The sequence below is a fragment of the Pongo abelii genome, chromosome 19 (genome assembly GCF_028885655.2).
Source record: "Pongo abelii isolate AG06213 chromosome 19, NHGRI_mPonAbe1-v2.0_pri, whole genome shotgun sequence".
Lineage (NCBI taxonomy): Eukaryota > Metazoa > Chordata > Mammalia > Primates > Hominidae > Pongo > Pongo abelii.
Window position 1 is genome coordinate 7,649,626 of NC_072004.2, and position 15,556 is coordinate 7,665,181.

Here is a 15,556-nt window from a genome sequence, read left to right on the forward strand (position 1 = left end):
TGAAACCCTGTCTCTACAAAAATACAAAAATTAGCCAGGCATGATGGCAGGTGCCTGTAATCCCAGCTACTGGGGAGGCTGAGGCGGGAGAATCATTTGAACCTGGGAGGTGGAGGTTGCAGTGAGCTGAGATCGCATCATTGCACTCCAGCCTGGGTGACAAAGCGAGACTCTATCTCAAAAAAAAAAAATCAGAAATTGTGGGGCAGGTGCAGTGGCTCATGCCTGTAATCCCAGCACGTTGGGAGGCTGAGGTGGGAGGATCACTTGAGGTCAGGAGTTTGAGACCAGCCTGGGCAAAATAACAAGACACCATCTCTACAAAAAAAGAAACAGAGAGAGAGAGAAAGAAATCGTTGCAATACTGGGCCCACATTCATTCCCATAGGGAAAAAAAAACCAGGCTGGAGCTGAGGGACGGCTGCCTGACCTGGGCCAGCCCGCCTGCCTGTTCCACAGTGGGGAACAGAGGAAGATTCTCATGTAGGGGAGGTGGTGTGATGGAGACTGTTTAACAAGCTGATACCAGTAGTGGTGTGTAGAATAAACCAGAGGAATGAGAGCCTGAAATCAAGAAGAGCCCTTGGGAAGCTGTCGGCAATGACCCAGGCAGGAAATGATAGAATCCCGACCAGAATGGTGGGGGTAGTGTTGGTGGCAACAGAAAGGAAGGCAGACTCGAGACACACGGGGAAGGTGGACCTTACATGACACCGCGCTTTCCGGAAGCCCCGCCTCTCCACACCCTGTCCTATTCTCTCCCCCAGGTTGCTGGGAGAAAAACGGCAGGAGCTGCTGGACCAAGCCAATAAACTGCGGACAGGCTTGTTCAAGATCGACGAAACTAGGGAAAAGGTGCAAGTGATGTCGTTGGAGCTGGAGGATGCCAAGAAGAAGGTGGCTGAGTTCCAGAAGCAGTGTGAGGAGTACCTGGTCATCATTGTGCAGCAGAAGCGGGAGGCAGATGAGCAGCAGAAGGTCGAGGGCCCACGCCCACCCCCTGTGCCCCACTCCCACCAGTGCTGGCTACTGCGTCAGGGAACCCATGTTCCCCTTCTTAAATTTTCTTTAGCGACTGGGTGCAGTGGATCATGCCTGTAATCCCAGCACTTTGGGAGGTCGAGGTGGGAGGATCACCTGAGGTCAGGAGTTCGAGACTAACTTGGCCAACATGGTGAAGCCCCGTCTCTACTAAAAATACAAAGATTAGCTGGGCCTGGTGGCGGGTGCCTGTAATCCCAGCTACTCGGGAGGCTGAGGCGGGAGAATCGCTTAAACCCTGGGGGCAGAGGCTGCAGTGAGCTGAGATTGCACCACTGCACTCCAGCCTGGGTGAAAGAGCTAGACTCCATCTCAAAAAAAAAAAAACAAAAAAAACTCTTTAGCTTTCTCTTTCATCTTTTACACCAACACCGTCACTCCCACCTTTGCCCAAGGCAAAGACAAAAAAACCCTTGTCCTTTTTTCATCCCTAGGCCGTAACAGCCAACAGTGAAAAGATTGCAGTTGAGGAAATCAAGTGTCAGGCACTGGCTGACAATGCCCAGAAAGATCTAGAAGAGGCACTGCCCGCCCTGGAAGAGGCCATGCGGGTACCAGGGGCGGGTGCAAGGATGGGAGCCAGGAGCGCCAGGCCCCGGGGAAGGGAATGGGCCAGTCTTCTTTGTCCTCAAAGACTCAGGGAAAGTGGGAAGAAGAGGTGGCACCTCAGCTAGGTTCCGTCTCCATAAGGTCCTGTCTTACCCGCTGAGTTGCTCCCTCACTTTATCCCTTTTTCCCCCAGGCCCTGGAGTCTCTGAACAAGAAGGATATAGGAGAGATCAAGTCTTATGGACGGCCCCCAGCCCAAGTGGAGATAGTGATGCAGGCAGTTATGATTCTTCGAGGCAATGAGCCCACGTGGGCAGAGGCCAAGAGGCAGCTAGGTAAGCTAGAGACCATTAAATCAATGACTTCCGCTCACCCAGTGTTTATTGATCATCAGCTGTGCAGCAGACACTCACAAAGATAGGGATGGATGAGGCATTGTTCTTACCCTGAAGAGCACAGGGCGTAGTAGAAACGAGAACATAGAGCCTAGTAGAAAGGAGACTGCATGAATATCAGTTAAGGTTCTTTGGTTGTGGGTCGAGTGTGGTGGCTCATGCCTGTAATCCCAAGCTTTGGGAGGGCAAGGTGGGCAGATCACTTGAGCCCAGGAGTTTGAGACCAGCCTGGGCAACATGATGAAAACCCATCTCTACAAAAAAAAAAAAAAAATACAAAAATTAGCTGGGCATGATGGTGCATGCCTGTAGTCCCAGCTACTTGGGAGGCTGAGGCAGGAGGATCATTTAAACCTGGAAGGCTGAGGCTGCAGTGAGCCGAAATTGCGCCATTGCACTCCAGCCTGGGCGACAGAGCCAGACCCTGTCTCCAAAGAAAAAAAAAGATTATTTAGTTGTTACTGGTATTTTCTGACTTTTTACAAAGTTACCTGTTTCTTTTCACTAAAAAGAGAAAAAAAAAACTACATTTCTGATTGTTCTTATAATTTAATTATTAAATATGAAATTTTAAAAAAGATTATTTGGTTGTAAGTAACAGAAAACAGCTCATCTTAATGCTGACATTCAGTTTACAATGGTTTGACTTAAGATTTTTCATCTTTACAATGGTACCCATACAATCATTCTGTTTTTCACTTTCAGTACAGTGTTCAATACATTACATGGGATATTCAACACTTTGTTATAAAATAGACTTTGTGTTAGATGATTTTGCCTAACTGTAGGCTTAATGTAAATGCTCTGAGCACGTCTAAGTTAGGCTGGGATAAATTATGACATTCAGTAGGTTAGATGCATTAAATGCATTTTTGATTTACCATATTTTCAATGTATGATGGGCTTATCGGGAGCATCTGTATATTAAACAAAATTGTCCTAAAGATAGAAGAATGGGCTGGGCATGGTGGCTCACGCCTGTAATCCCAGCACTTTGGGAGGCCGAGGCAGGTGGATCATGAGGTCAGGAGATCGAGACCATCCTGGCTAACACAATGAAACCCCATCTCTACTAAAAAATACAAAAAAATTAGCCGGGCGTGGTGGCAGGCACCTGTAGTCCCAGCTACTCGGGAGGTTGAGGCAGCAGAATGGTGTGAATCTGGGAGGCGGAGCTTGCGGTGAGCCGAGATCGTACCACAGCACTCCAGCATGAGCGACAGAGTGAGACTCCATCTCCAAAAAAAAAAAAAAGAGATAGAAGAATGTATTGCTGCATCCAAGGGTGGGAATGCCCTCAGGCCCCCAGAGGGGAACAAGAATCAGAAAATGGGAACCGGGACTCTGTGTTCCATTCTGGTGGTTTACTCTGCTCTGGGTTCCCGTAGTAGAATACAGCCTGCCAGTCTCGTTTTGGTGATCCCTGCCCTAGAAGAAAGTGCAAAGCAGAGAGAAAAAATGTGAAGTGTAGGGTGGCTTGGCTGAGTGTTCAAGGTAAGTGGTGAGAGAGAAGCTGGGAAGATTGTCGAGGACCTTGGGGACTGAGAGGTGCCTAGAGACAGTCAAGTCAGAGGGAGGAACTAGGAGCCAGGTCAGATAGTTTGGCCTCAGGAACTGAGCCCAGGAAAAATGTGGCTATGCGTGAGTAGTGGAGGTGAAACTGCTGGCAAGGAGGATGGCATTAAGCCTCTGGCTAAGGCCCCTAATTTTCATCCCACAGGGGAACAGAACTTCATCAAGTCACTGATCAACTTCGATAAAGACAATATATCAGATAAGGTTCTGAAGAAGATTGGGGCCTACTGCGCCCAGCCTGACTTCCAGCCTGATATCATCGGTCGCGTCTCCCTGGCTGCCAAGTCCCTCTGCATGTGGGTGCGGGCCATGGAGGTAAGGGCGTCTGGGCTGGGGCGGGGCAGTAGGGAGGGCAGGCCTGGGGGAGGGTGGATGCATAGACCCAGGTAGAAGGAGGGGATGCCTGGAGGTGAGGGGGTTGGTGGGTTGGTGGGCGACCCCCACAGCCTGACTGTCTCCCCGCAGCTGTACGGACGGCTGTATCGGGTGGTGGAGCCCAAGCGGATCCGGATGAACGCTGCCTTGGCTCAGCTTCGGGAGAAGCAAGCCGCGCTCGCTGAGGCCCAGGAGAAGCTGCGGGAGGTAAGCCGATTGCCTGTCCTTTCCACGGAGGTCCCTCTCCCTGAGTTCTGGATTGCTTCATTAAGCATTTGTTTTTCCCCATCTAGTTCTACCCCGCTTCCCCACTTCCCCATGTCCTGTGCCATTCCAGTCCTGTCTCCTTTCCACTCTGTGACCTGTTTAGACTGCGCTGCCTCTGGCTCAGAAAGCTACGTCAATTGCAGAGGGTTATAAAGGCTCAGAGGCACTGCGACCCAGGAGCCCTTCCAAAGATTGACTTGGGAGCTGGCAATCTCTGTCACACCCTTCGGAGATGGGGCCTGAGATATTAACTGATGAAATCTGCGTGGCAAATTGGCCTTTGCCAGAGGGATGGGTCAAGAGTGTCTGTGTCGCTTCTGTGGACCAAGAACAACGTGAGGGTGTCTGTGCAGATGCTGTGTGGGGACGGGCTCTCCCAGAGGCCAAGTGGGTTAGTTACCGTGAGGAGTCTGGGCAACCCAGGCGATCTCCTGCAAGATGCATGCATGAGGCTGGGCGCTGCGGCTCACGCCTGTAATCCCATCACTTTGGGAGGCTGAGGTGGGTGGATCACCTGAGGTCACGAGTTCAAGACTAGCCTGGCCAACATGGTGAAACCCCATCTCTACTAAAAATACAAAAATTAGCCGGGCATGGTGGCGGGCACCTGTAATCCCAGCTACTCGGGAGGCTGAGGCATGAGAATCGCTTGAACCTGGGAGGTGGAGGTTGCAGTGAGCCAAGTTCACACCACTGCACTGCAGCCTGGCGACAGAGTGAGACTGTCTCAAAAAAAAAAACAAACAAAAAAAGATGCATGCATGAGTGACTCCTGAACCCGGCAGAATGATGGGCAAGGCCATTATCAAAAGAATTCAAAATTCTTCCAGTTTATCATTTGATTTTTAAATGATTGATTTAATAGGTAATACTACGCTATCCCCAAGGTAATACAGTTACATGGTTTGAAGTGTGAAAGGTGCAAAGGAGTATCCAATAAGAAGTCTCCCTCACCCACCTTCTGTTCTCTAGTCACCAGCTTTCCTCTCTGAAAGCAGCCGATATTACTGTCGCCCAGGCTGGAGTGCAGTGGCACAATCTCAGCTCACTGCAACCTCCGCCTCCTGGGTTCAAGAGATTCTCCTGCCTCAGCCTCCTGAGTAGCTGGGACTACAGGTGCCCGCCACCACGCCCGGCTGATTTTTGTATTTCTAGTAGAGACGGGGTTTTGCCATGTTGGCCAGGCTGGTCTCAAACTCCTGACCTCAGGTGATCTGCCGGCCTCAGCTTCTCAAAGTGCTGGGATTACAGGCATGAGCCACTGCCCCCAGCCTGCACCTTACTATCTTATTTACCCGCGAGTCGAAGATTGTTCCTTATCAGTATGTAAAGAGCCTCTGCTTTCTTTTTACCACTGCATGATATTCCAGTGAGTAGCTACAGGGACACCATCATTTATTTAACTGTTCCCCATTTGAGGGAGACACTGTTTCCAATCTTTGGATCTTTGCTTGCCCTGTAACTTTGTTGGTGCTATCTTCATATAGAAATTTTAAATATTTATATAATTGAAGCTGGCCATACGATTTCAAACTGTTTTACCTAAAACCAACTTTGGAAAACATCCAGGTTCGACCTCCACAGATCAGATGAGGAGCCTGAGGCTGGTGAGACCAAGGGCTCACTGGCTCGTCACCGTCAGAGCTGGGCTAGATCCCAGGTTTCCTGACTTCATGCCACGTTGCCCACAGCTCATCACCGTTTTTTTCCTGCTGTAGGCATCTTTACTGTCAAAAGTTAAGCTGCCCGTGAGGCCTGTTCTGTGCAGGGAACTCACCCAGGTTGGGTGAACAGGGCTTCTCTCTGCACCTCCTCCTCCACAGCTCCATCCCTGCTACCACTGCCACCTCCCAACCTCTCACAAAACTTTGCTCTTTTACTCTCTCTTTTCCCAAGAGCAAAGAATCACAGGTGTGGCAATCTATTTGGAAAGGGTTTTCACCTAGATGAATCATATCCCGGGCTAAATAATTAGGAGTGGTTCCTTACATATATGAAAAATGGGACCTCTGGGGTACACTGCCAACAACGTCATTCATCAAACAAGCATTTATAGCGCACCCAGTGTTAGGTCTTTCGGTGGAGGGTCCACACCCACACTTGAGAACCCCTAAGTGATAAGAGAAAGCAGGTAGGGAACAAACATTTCTCCTTTTTTACCGACAAAGGCTGTGAAGTTTACGAGCTAAATGCACCTTAAAAAAAAAAAGAAGAAGAAGCATTTATGTGTTTATTTTTAGAGATGGGGTCTTGCTATGTTGCCCAGGCTGGTCTTGGTCTTGAATTCCCATCTCAGTCTCACAAGTTGTTGGGATTACAGGTGTGAGCCACCATGCCCCCAAATGTACCTTCCTTTCCTTCCTTCCTTCCTTTCCTTCCTTCCTTTTCTTCTTTCTTTCTTTTTTTTTCTTTTCTTTCTTTTTTTTTTTTTTGAGACAGGATCTCACTCTGTTGCCCAGACTGGAATGCAGTGGCGCAATCACGACTCATTGCAGCCTTGACTTCCTGGGCTCTGGTGATCCTCCCACCCAAGCCTCCTGAGTAGCTGGGCCTACAGGCACACTCCACCATTCCTGGCTAATTTTTTGTATTTTTTGTAGAGACGGGGTTTCACCGTGTTGCCCAGTCTGGTCTTGAACTCCTGGGCTCAAGTGATCCTCCTGCCTTGGCCTCCCAAGTTGCTAGGATTACAAGGGTGAGTCACCCCACCTGGCCCAAATATACCCTTTTTGTTTTGTTTTGTTTCGTTTTGTTTTTGAGACAGAGTCTCGCTCTATCACCCAGGCTGGAGTGTGGTGGCGCGATCCCAGCTTGCTGTAACTTCTGCCTCCCAGATTCAAGTGATTCTCCTGCCTCAGCCTCCCGAGTAGCTGGGATTACAGGCGTCTGCTACCACGCCCGGCTAATTTTTGTATTTTCAGTAGAGATGGGGTTTCACCACGTTGGCCAGGCTGATCTTGAACTTCTTACCTCAAGTGATCTGCCCGCCTCGGCCTCCCAATGTGCTGGGATTACAGGTGTGAGCCACCACGCCCGCCCCCAAATGTACCTTTTAATAGAACTTCACAACTAGGCACTGTGCTGATACCTGGGCCCTGCCCCAGGCCAATTAAGTAAGAATCCCTGGCAGAGCCTAAGAATCAGCATTTTAAAAGCTTTCCTGTCAGAACCTACCAGAGATGGGAAAGCTTATGCATAGTACTGAGGCTCACGTCTGAAAAGAGGCTCAGAGCCCAACTACATTGCAGATCAGAACGAATTTTGAGTAAATAGCTTTAGCCATTACTCACTTGTCAGCTAGTTCTGATATACAAGGGTTACAAACCAGTGGCGTAGATAGGGCCCCAGAAGGCTCTGAAATGGGTCAGAACAGAATCTTCATATACTTCAAGGCAACTGTATCCCCAAGTCTGAACATTCCCATTTTTTCCTATTTTGCATTCCAAATTATGTCTTAATCTACTTTAGGGCAACTGTATCCCTAAGGTTGAACATTCACATTTTTTTCCTATTTTGCATTCCAAATTATGTCTAGTCACATTGTCCAACATAGCATATCAGAGGCCATGCAGTTCAATTAAATGACAGCATTAAAATGCTCCAATAATAACAATATACAGAAATTCCACAAATTTGAATATAAGCCCTAGGGAGAAATTAAATTTCAAAGATTAAATAAATCCCTTTGTAAACTAAAGTCCAAAGAAATGGAAATTCGAAATCAACGAATCTTGCCTTTGTGTGTTAAAAATCTAGACTTCAACCTTCTGAAGTTAAAGTCCCCAAGTCATCCTCCCCAACTTCCTGTTCTGCTCCGTCTCAGCTGAGGGGTTATCTCAGTTCATTTGGGCTCCTATAACAAAATACTGGGTAATTTATAAATAACAGAAATTGATATCTTACAGTTCCGAAGGCTGGAAAGTCTAAAATCAAGGTGCAAGTACATTCAATGTCTGGTAGGGTCAGTTCCTCATAGATGACGCTTATGTGTGTCTTCACATAACAGAAGGGACAAACAAGCTCTCTTGGGCTTCTTTTACTAGGGCACTAATCCCATTCCTGAGGGCCCCACCCCCATGACCTAATCACCTCCCAGATGCCCCACCTCCCAACACCACTCCACTGGAGATTAAGTTCGAAAATGAATTTGAGTGAGACATGACATTTGGACCGTAGCAGGGTGGGGGTTCTCTGGGTAGATCAGTTTTCTTAACCTGGGCTGTCTCTCCCTGGAAAAGGATGTTGTTCCTCAGGACCTCAGAGGCTGTATTAAGTTCAGAACGAAGTCTCTCATGAGCATTATTTGAGATTAAAATAGAACTCAAGGGTCTTAATAAGGCATACACAACTTGCAGATAAAATTACGTTGTCAAAAAACTGGTTATTACTGTTACCAAAGACCGTAGAAGAAACCCAATAGCATTTGAGGGAATGAGGATACACAGAGAAAATCTTGGTTTTAGCTTCACCAAAATGTCAGTTATCTGGAACCATGACTTGTGCACTTAAATTTAACTAGGAGAAATCTTTAGCAATAGATTAATATAAGAGATACAATCTAACCAATAAGCATTTACTGGATCAGGGGTTATAAATCCACACATATGTATACATTCTTTTCTTAGGGGGTTGATCGTGGTAAAATACATATAAAATATATCATTATAACCATTTTAAAGTGCACAATTCAGGCTGGGCTTGGTGGCTCATGCCTGTGATCCTAGCTCTTTGGGAGGCAGGGGCCACGGGATTGCTTGAGCCTAGAAGTTCGAGATCAGCCTGGGCAACATAGAGAGACTTTATCTCCACAAAATATAAAAAAATTAGCCAGACACAGTGGCGCACACCTGTAGTTCCAGCTACTTGGAAGGCTGAGGTGGGAGGATCACTTGAGCCCAGAAGGTTGAGGGTGCAGTGAGCTATGATTATGCCACTGTCCTCCAGCCTGGGCAACAGCAAAATCCTGCCTCAAAAAATAAAGATAAAAAGCAAGCCAGGTGCGGTGGCTCACACCTGGAATCCCAGCACTTTGGGAGGCTGAGGTGGACGGATCACCTGAGGTCAGGAATTTGAGACCAGCCTGGCCAACATGGTGAAACCCTGTCTCTACTAAAAATACCAAAAAAAAAAAAAAAAAAGAAGCTGGGCGTGGTGGTGGGCACCTGTAATCCTAGCTACTAGGGAGGCTGAGGCAGGAGAATCGCTTGAACCTGGGAGGCGGAGGTTGCAGTGAGCTGAGAAGCTGAGATCGCGTGATTGCACTCCAGCCTGAGTGACAAGAGTGAGACTCTGTCTCAAAAAAAAAAAAAGCCTAAAATGGATACACCAGGCAACAGCAGTATAGACTACTTGTATATGTATAGAATACCTCTGGAAGGAGAGTCAAGGAACAGGTAACACTGGCTGCCTCTAAAGAAGGAACCTGGCTGAGTGGGAACAGGGTTAGGAGGAAGACCTTTCATATCCTCACGCCCTTGGGCCTTTTGAATTTTTGATAGCTATTCAAAAATTCACGAAGTAAACAAAATTTAAAGGAACAAGAAACAGCAGTGTGAAGATGTGCTTATGCCTGTATATGAATTTCTTTTTTTTCTTTTGCAGGTTTTTTTTTTTTTTGGTGGGGGAGCGTAGAGACAGGGTCTTGCTGTGCTGCTAGGGGTCTCAAACTCCTGGCCTCAAGCAATCCTCCCGCCTCTGCCTCCCAAAGTGCTGGGATTACAGGCGTGAGCCACCATGCCTGGCCTTGTACAAGGATGTTTATTACAGCATTGTTAATAGCAGAATGTTGGAAAAACACAAATGTGTATCCGTAGGAGACTTGTTACATAAATCATAGTTCAATCTCACATAAGAGTATTTTGCAGCTACTAAAAAGAATGAGGCAGCTCACAAGAACTGATTTGGAAACAAGTAAAAAAAATAGTGAAGTACAAACAGTGTTATAGTATATAACCACTGATTAAAAATTCATTTATTCTGGCCAGGCCCAGTGGCTCATGCCTGTAATTCCAGCACTTTGGGAGACTGACGCGGGTGGATGACTGGAGGTCAGGAGTTCAAGACCAGCCTGGCCAACATGTTGAAACACTGTCTCTACTAAAAATACAAAAATTAGCCAGGCATGGTGGTGCATACCTGTAATCCCAGCTACTCGAAAGGCTGAGGCAGGAGAATCGCTTGAACCCAGGAGATGGAGGTTGCAGTGAGCCAAGATGGCGCCACTGCACTCCAGCCTGGGCGACAGTGTGAGACTCTGTCTCAAAAATAAAATAAAAAATTATTTATTCAAAAAAATATGTGAGTGCTGGGCATTATTTTAGGTCTAAGGATTCAGTGGTGAACAAGTCCCTGCCTTCACTGTGCTTATATTTTCTTTACATATAAATGATTCTGTGCATGGACTATTCTAGAAAGCTACACGGGAAACTAGGGCAGGGCCTGGGACCAGGTTCAGGAATGGCAGGAAGACTTCCCCTTCACCGGGTGCACTTTCGTTCCTTTTGGATTTTGATTTATGTAAATATATTCACGATTCTCAAAAAAAAAAAAAAAAGGTAGTAAAAATTATTTTCTAAGATATGACAAAGACTTTATTCGGTGTAATAATAGTGTTGTGGTTATGCAGAAAAATGTCCTTATTATTATTACTTTTAAAGATATGTTAAGTATTTAGGCTTGAGGATTTCATGAGTTTTTAATTTACTTAAAGATACTTTGGCAAAAAACAAGTAGATGAAATATATATAGCAAAATGTTAACTGTGAAATCTAGCTGATGGGTGTTTCTAGGTTTAAAAGTTTTCATAATAATTTTTAAAAATTTAAAGCTCCAAAGAGATTAGCATACTTTAAAAATAGAGGCATATGCATATTTTTCAGAGATATGGAAGTAACAACCAGCATAAATAAAAAGAAAAGTGGTTAAAAAGTAGTTTGCCATGGTTGGGCGTGGTGGCTCATGCCTGTAATCCCAGCGCTTTGGGAGGCCGAGGCTGGAGGATCACCTGAGGTCAGGAGTTTGAGACCAGCCTCTACTAAAAACACAAAAATTGGCCGGGTGTGGTGGTGCACGCCTATAATTCCAGCTACTTGGGAGGCTGAGGCAGGAGAATCGCTTGAACCCAGGAGGCAGAGGTTACAGTGAGGTGAGATCGTGCCATTGCACTCCAGCCTGGGAGACAAGAGTGAGACTCCGTCTCAAAACAAACAAATAAACAAACAAAGTAGTTTGCCTCAGAGGAAGAAGTCTGACTGTGGGAAAGGTGGTCTAGATGCTACTTTTCCTGTAACCTCTTTTATATCATTTAGGTTTTAACCTCGTGCATGTATGTCTTTCTTTTTTTTTGAGACCGAAAAAAAAAAAAAAAAAAAGATTGGCCAGGCTGGTCTGGAACTCCTGACCTGGTGATCTGCTTGCCTTGGCTTCCCAAAGTGCTGGGATTACAGGTGTGAGCCACCGCACCTGGCCCTCCATGTTGTTTTAAAGAATATCTTTTGGAGAGTGATCTCTCCCATTTCCAAGTGCTTGGGCCAGGTAGTGCTTGCTTGCTGTGTGCCTCACACCGTGGCATAGCCCACATCACCCTTACCCACAGCAACCCTGGCAAGGCTCCGAAAGGGTGAAACTTACCAGAATTACTCAGTTAAGGCAGAGCTACTTCTACTTTCTAGTGGTGGAACTATTTCCATGATGTGGGCTGCCTTTCCCAGTGAGGTGGCGGCGGGAAAGGGAACATGTATCATGTAAATGCTATGTGTAATCCCCCACCCCATATTCCTCATGATGAAAAGGACGGTGATACAGTCTGTATCCAGGCTCAACTGCTGTTGGGCGGTCAGATATACATACAGGATCATACACACATATACAGGATCACACACACATATACAGGATCACACACACATATACAGGATCACACACACATATACAGGATCATACACACATATACAGGATCTTGGGACAAGGCTCTATCAGTTCTCTCCTTCAGATTTCAGTGAATATATATATATTCATTCCAACCTCAACAGAATCCACAGGTGGCAATGACTTGAGAGGGGTTTCTCTAGCTCTGCCCAGGCCTCCATCTCTAGTGTGGGACCTTGCACTTGGTCCTTTGTCTTTTTATTTTTATTCTTATTTTCTACTTTTTGAATAGAGGTGGGGTCTCACCATGATGCCAGGCTGGTCTCAAGCTCCTGGCCTCAAGTGATCCCTCTGCCTTGGCTTGCCAAAGTATTGGGATTACAGGCATGAGCCACCACGCCCAGCCAGCCCTTTGTCTTGAATGGACTCTCCCTCTAACAGCTCTTGGGTTCATTTCTCTCTTTTTCTTCCTCTTTCGAGGTTCTACCTTAGGTGTGGCCTCTGGCATGGAGTGGCAGTCATTTATGTGCTGTCTGGCCTTCACTTGCCAATCTATCTTGTGTGGCTTATTATGCTTCAAGAGGTCTCCGTCCCCTACCCAGCTACCCCGAAGCTACCGAGTAGTTTCTGGGCTCTAGGAAAGTGTGGTGGAAGGAAGGGGAAGAAAATTCACCTCATCTCACGTATTTTATCTCATTTACTCTTCACGATAACCCTATAGGGTAGGTATTCTTTTACAACATGAGGAAACTAGGCTCAAAGAGATTAATTTAACAAAGCTACAAAATGGCAGCTACAACATGGCAGAGTCATGATGTGAACGAGAACAATCTGGCTGCAAGCCCTGTGTTTGATGCACTATACTCGAATCTCTCCCAGGTAGCTGAGAAACTAGAGATGCTAAAGAAACAGTATGACGAGAAGCTGGCACAGAAGGAGGAGCTTCGCAAGAAGTCTGAAGAGATGGAGCTGAAGCTGGAGCGAGCCGGGATGCTGGTGTCGGGGTTGGCTGGCGAGAAGGCCAGATGGGAGGAGACAGTCCAGGTGAGATCGACTGTACCACCTGGTGTCCTTTCACTCTGCCCACCACTTCCGAGAGACCCATCCCTTTTAGCTTGAGTTGAGGAGCAGTCAGGGAAAACAGGGACACCTGGGTATAGGCAAGTCTAAGAACTGAGGCGTGGGAGCTCTTCCCCTCCCCCTGCACACCTTTGGTGAGAGCAATGGAAGGAAAGGCTTTTTGCATCATTAGGGATCTGCTTCAGTGTTTGGGCAGGGCTGGGAAGCACACACAAGGACTCTTGATGTAGCCCAACAACCAGACAGAAAACAGACACGGCACATCTTGCTTCTGCCCCAGTGAGCTCCTGGCTTCGCAAAAAGGTTAGGCCTTATCACCAGAATGTAAACATTGCCATTAGAGATAGAGAACTCGAAAGTAATTAGAACCAGGCTAGAGTTGTCAGGACGCACAGGTTTAGGGGAGGGAAAGAACCTCTTTGAACCTGACAGTGTCCAGAAGAGGGTGCCTTCAAAAGCATTCCAAGCATCTCCCAGAGTGCTGGGGCCCAGGCAGGCTTACCCTCCCTCCTGTCCGCCAGGGCCTGGAGGAGGACCTGGGCTACCTGGTGGGGGACTGTCTCCTGGCAGCTGCCTTCCTGTCCTACATGGGACCCTTCCTGACCAACTACCGGGATGAGATTGTCAACCAAATCTGGATCAGGAAGGTGAGATGGGGCTCAGGTATGACAAGTAGGCTCCGAGACTAGGGCTGGGGGCAGGACCTTTGGGAATATTAAGAGATACCGTGAAGGCGCAGGGGCTGCTGGGCTCAGTTCTTCAAGTTAAAGCGTGGGGCTTTTCTCTCCCCAGATCTGGGAGCTTCAGGTTCCTTGCTCCCCTTCCTTTGCCATTGATAACTTCCTGTCCAATCCTACCAAAGTCCGGGACTGGAACATCCAAGGGTTGCCCTCAGACGCCTTCTCCACTGAGAATGGCATCATCGTCACCCGAGGCAACAGGTAAGGGTGCTGCTGGGCGTGGGGGGGCGGGGTACGGGAGCATGGGAGAGAGGGCCTCACCTCTGACCTGTACTCCCCCTCCAGGTGGGCACTGATGATCGACCCTCAGGCGCAGGCCCTGAAATGGATTAAGAACATGGAAGGAGGCCAGGTGTGAGGCTGGGGGCCGGATTAGTCCCCCTCTTCCTGAGGCCCCACCTCTCCCGCAGTGTTCCTTCACCTTCCCCCTTGCTCTCTAGGGCCTGAAGATCATCGACCTGCAGATGAGCGATTACCTGCGAATCCTAGAAAACGCCATTCAGTTTGGATACCCGGTGCTACTTCAGAACGTGCAGGAATATCTGGACCCCACACTGAACCCCGTGCTCAACAAATCTGTAGCCCGAATCGGTCAGGACAAGTCCCCAAGACCAGCTGAGTGGGATGCTAGGGAGGGAAGGGCTGGCTCTCTGACTGTGTCCTCTTCTTACCTGTCCCTCCGTTCAGACAGCCCTGGGGCTGGGGCCTTAGGACAGGCTAAGTCACTGCCCCTGGATGCCGGTGGGGGGCGGGTTAGCTTGTACCCGTCACATGGAGTCCTTGCCCCTGACCCTTCCGTGGATGCAGGTGGTCGGCTGTTGATGCGCATTGGCGATAAGGAGGTGGAATATAATACCAATTTCCGTTTCTACATCACCACCAAACTCTCCAACCCCCACTACAGCCCAGAGACCTCAGCCAAGACCACCATCGTCAACTTTGCTGTTAAAGAACAGGTGGGTGCAGGCTGAGGTCCAGACTGAGCTAGGGTGAAGCAGGAAGAGTTTGGAAGGATTGAGAAAAGGGATAAGCTTGTGTTGGGCAGCTGAGGATGAGGGGTCTTTGGAGGTGGAAAGGGATGAGGAAGGTGAAGGTCGAAGGGGTGAGAGCCCCTCACTGTGAGCCCTGATGCCTCCAGGGCCTGGAGGCCCAGCTGCTGGGCATTGTGGTGCGGAAGGAGCGGCCTGAGCTGGAGGAGCAGAAGGACTCACTGGTCATCAACATCGCGGCTGGCAAGAGGAAGCTCAAGGAGCTGGAGGATGAGATCCTGCGGTGAGGCCCTGCCTTCCCCTCCCACCGCCCCATGGGTCTACTCCCAGTCTACCCCAGTCTACCCCAGGCACGACAGCAGCCCAGGGAGCCTGGTCTCCCTAACCCCTTGCTCCATGTGCCTCTGGGCCTCCCCCTAGGCTGCTGAATGAGGCCACCGGCTCCCTGCTGGATGACGTGCAGCTGGTGAACACGCTGCAGACCTCCAAGATCACAGCCACAGAGGTGACTGAGCAGCTGGAGACCAGTGAGACCACGGAGATCAACATTGACTTGGCACGGGAGGTAAGCTCCTGGCCCTCCAGTCCTGCCTCCCGCCAGCCATCCAAGATGCAACTCCATCATGACGGCTTGAGACCCCTCCTTCCCTGAGCCCCTGCTCCCTGCCCCGTCCCTCGGTGG

At 48.4% G+C, this 15,556-nt stretch overlaps 1 protein-coding gene across 1 annotated transcript in view; it reads left to right on the plus strand.

Moving 5' to 3' along the window:
- Positions 1 to 15,556, plus strand: part of LOC100440409 (ephrin-B3) — a 130,095-nt gene that overhangs the window by 99,995 nt on the left and 14,544 nt on the right. Inside the window, exons 64-76 of the mRNA XM_054536196.2 lie at positions 768 to 978; positions 1,476 to 1,592; positions 1,784 to 1,925; positions 3,706 to 3,875; positions 4,026 to 4,142; positions 12,945 to 13,109; positions 13,667 to 13,792; positions 13,938 to 14,086; positions 14,171 to 14,237; positions 14,326 to 14,476; positions 14,693 to 14,841; positions 15,024 to 15,157; positions 15,295 to 15,439. Coding sequence (XP_054392171.2) covers positions 768 to 978; positions 1,476 to 1,592; positions 1,784 to 1,925; positions 3,706 to 3,875; positions 4,026 to 4,142; positions 12,945 to 13,109; positions 13,667 to 13,792; positions 13,938 to 14,086; positions 14,171 to 14,237; positions 14,326 to 14,476; positions 14,693 to 14,841; positions 15,024 to 15,157; positions 15,295 to 15,439 — 1,843 coding nt within the window. The remainder of the gene's footprint in view (positions 1 to 767; positions 979 to 1,475; positions 1,593 to 1,783; positions 1,926 to 3,705; positions 3,876 to 4,025; positions 4,143 to 12,944; positions 13,110 to 13,666; positions 13,793 to 13,937; positions 14,087 to 14,170; positions 14,238 to 14,325; positions 14,477 to 14,692; positions 14,842 to 15,023; positions 15,158 to 15,294; positions 15,440 to 15,556) is intronic.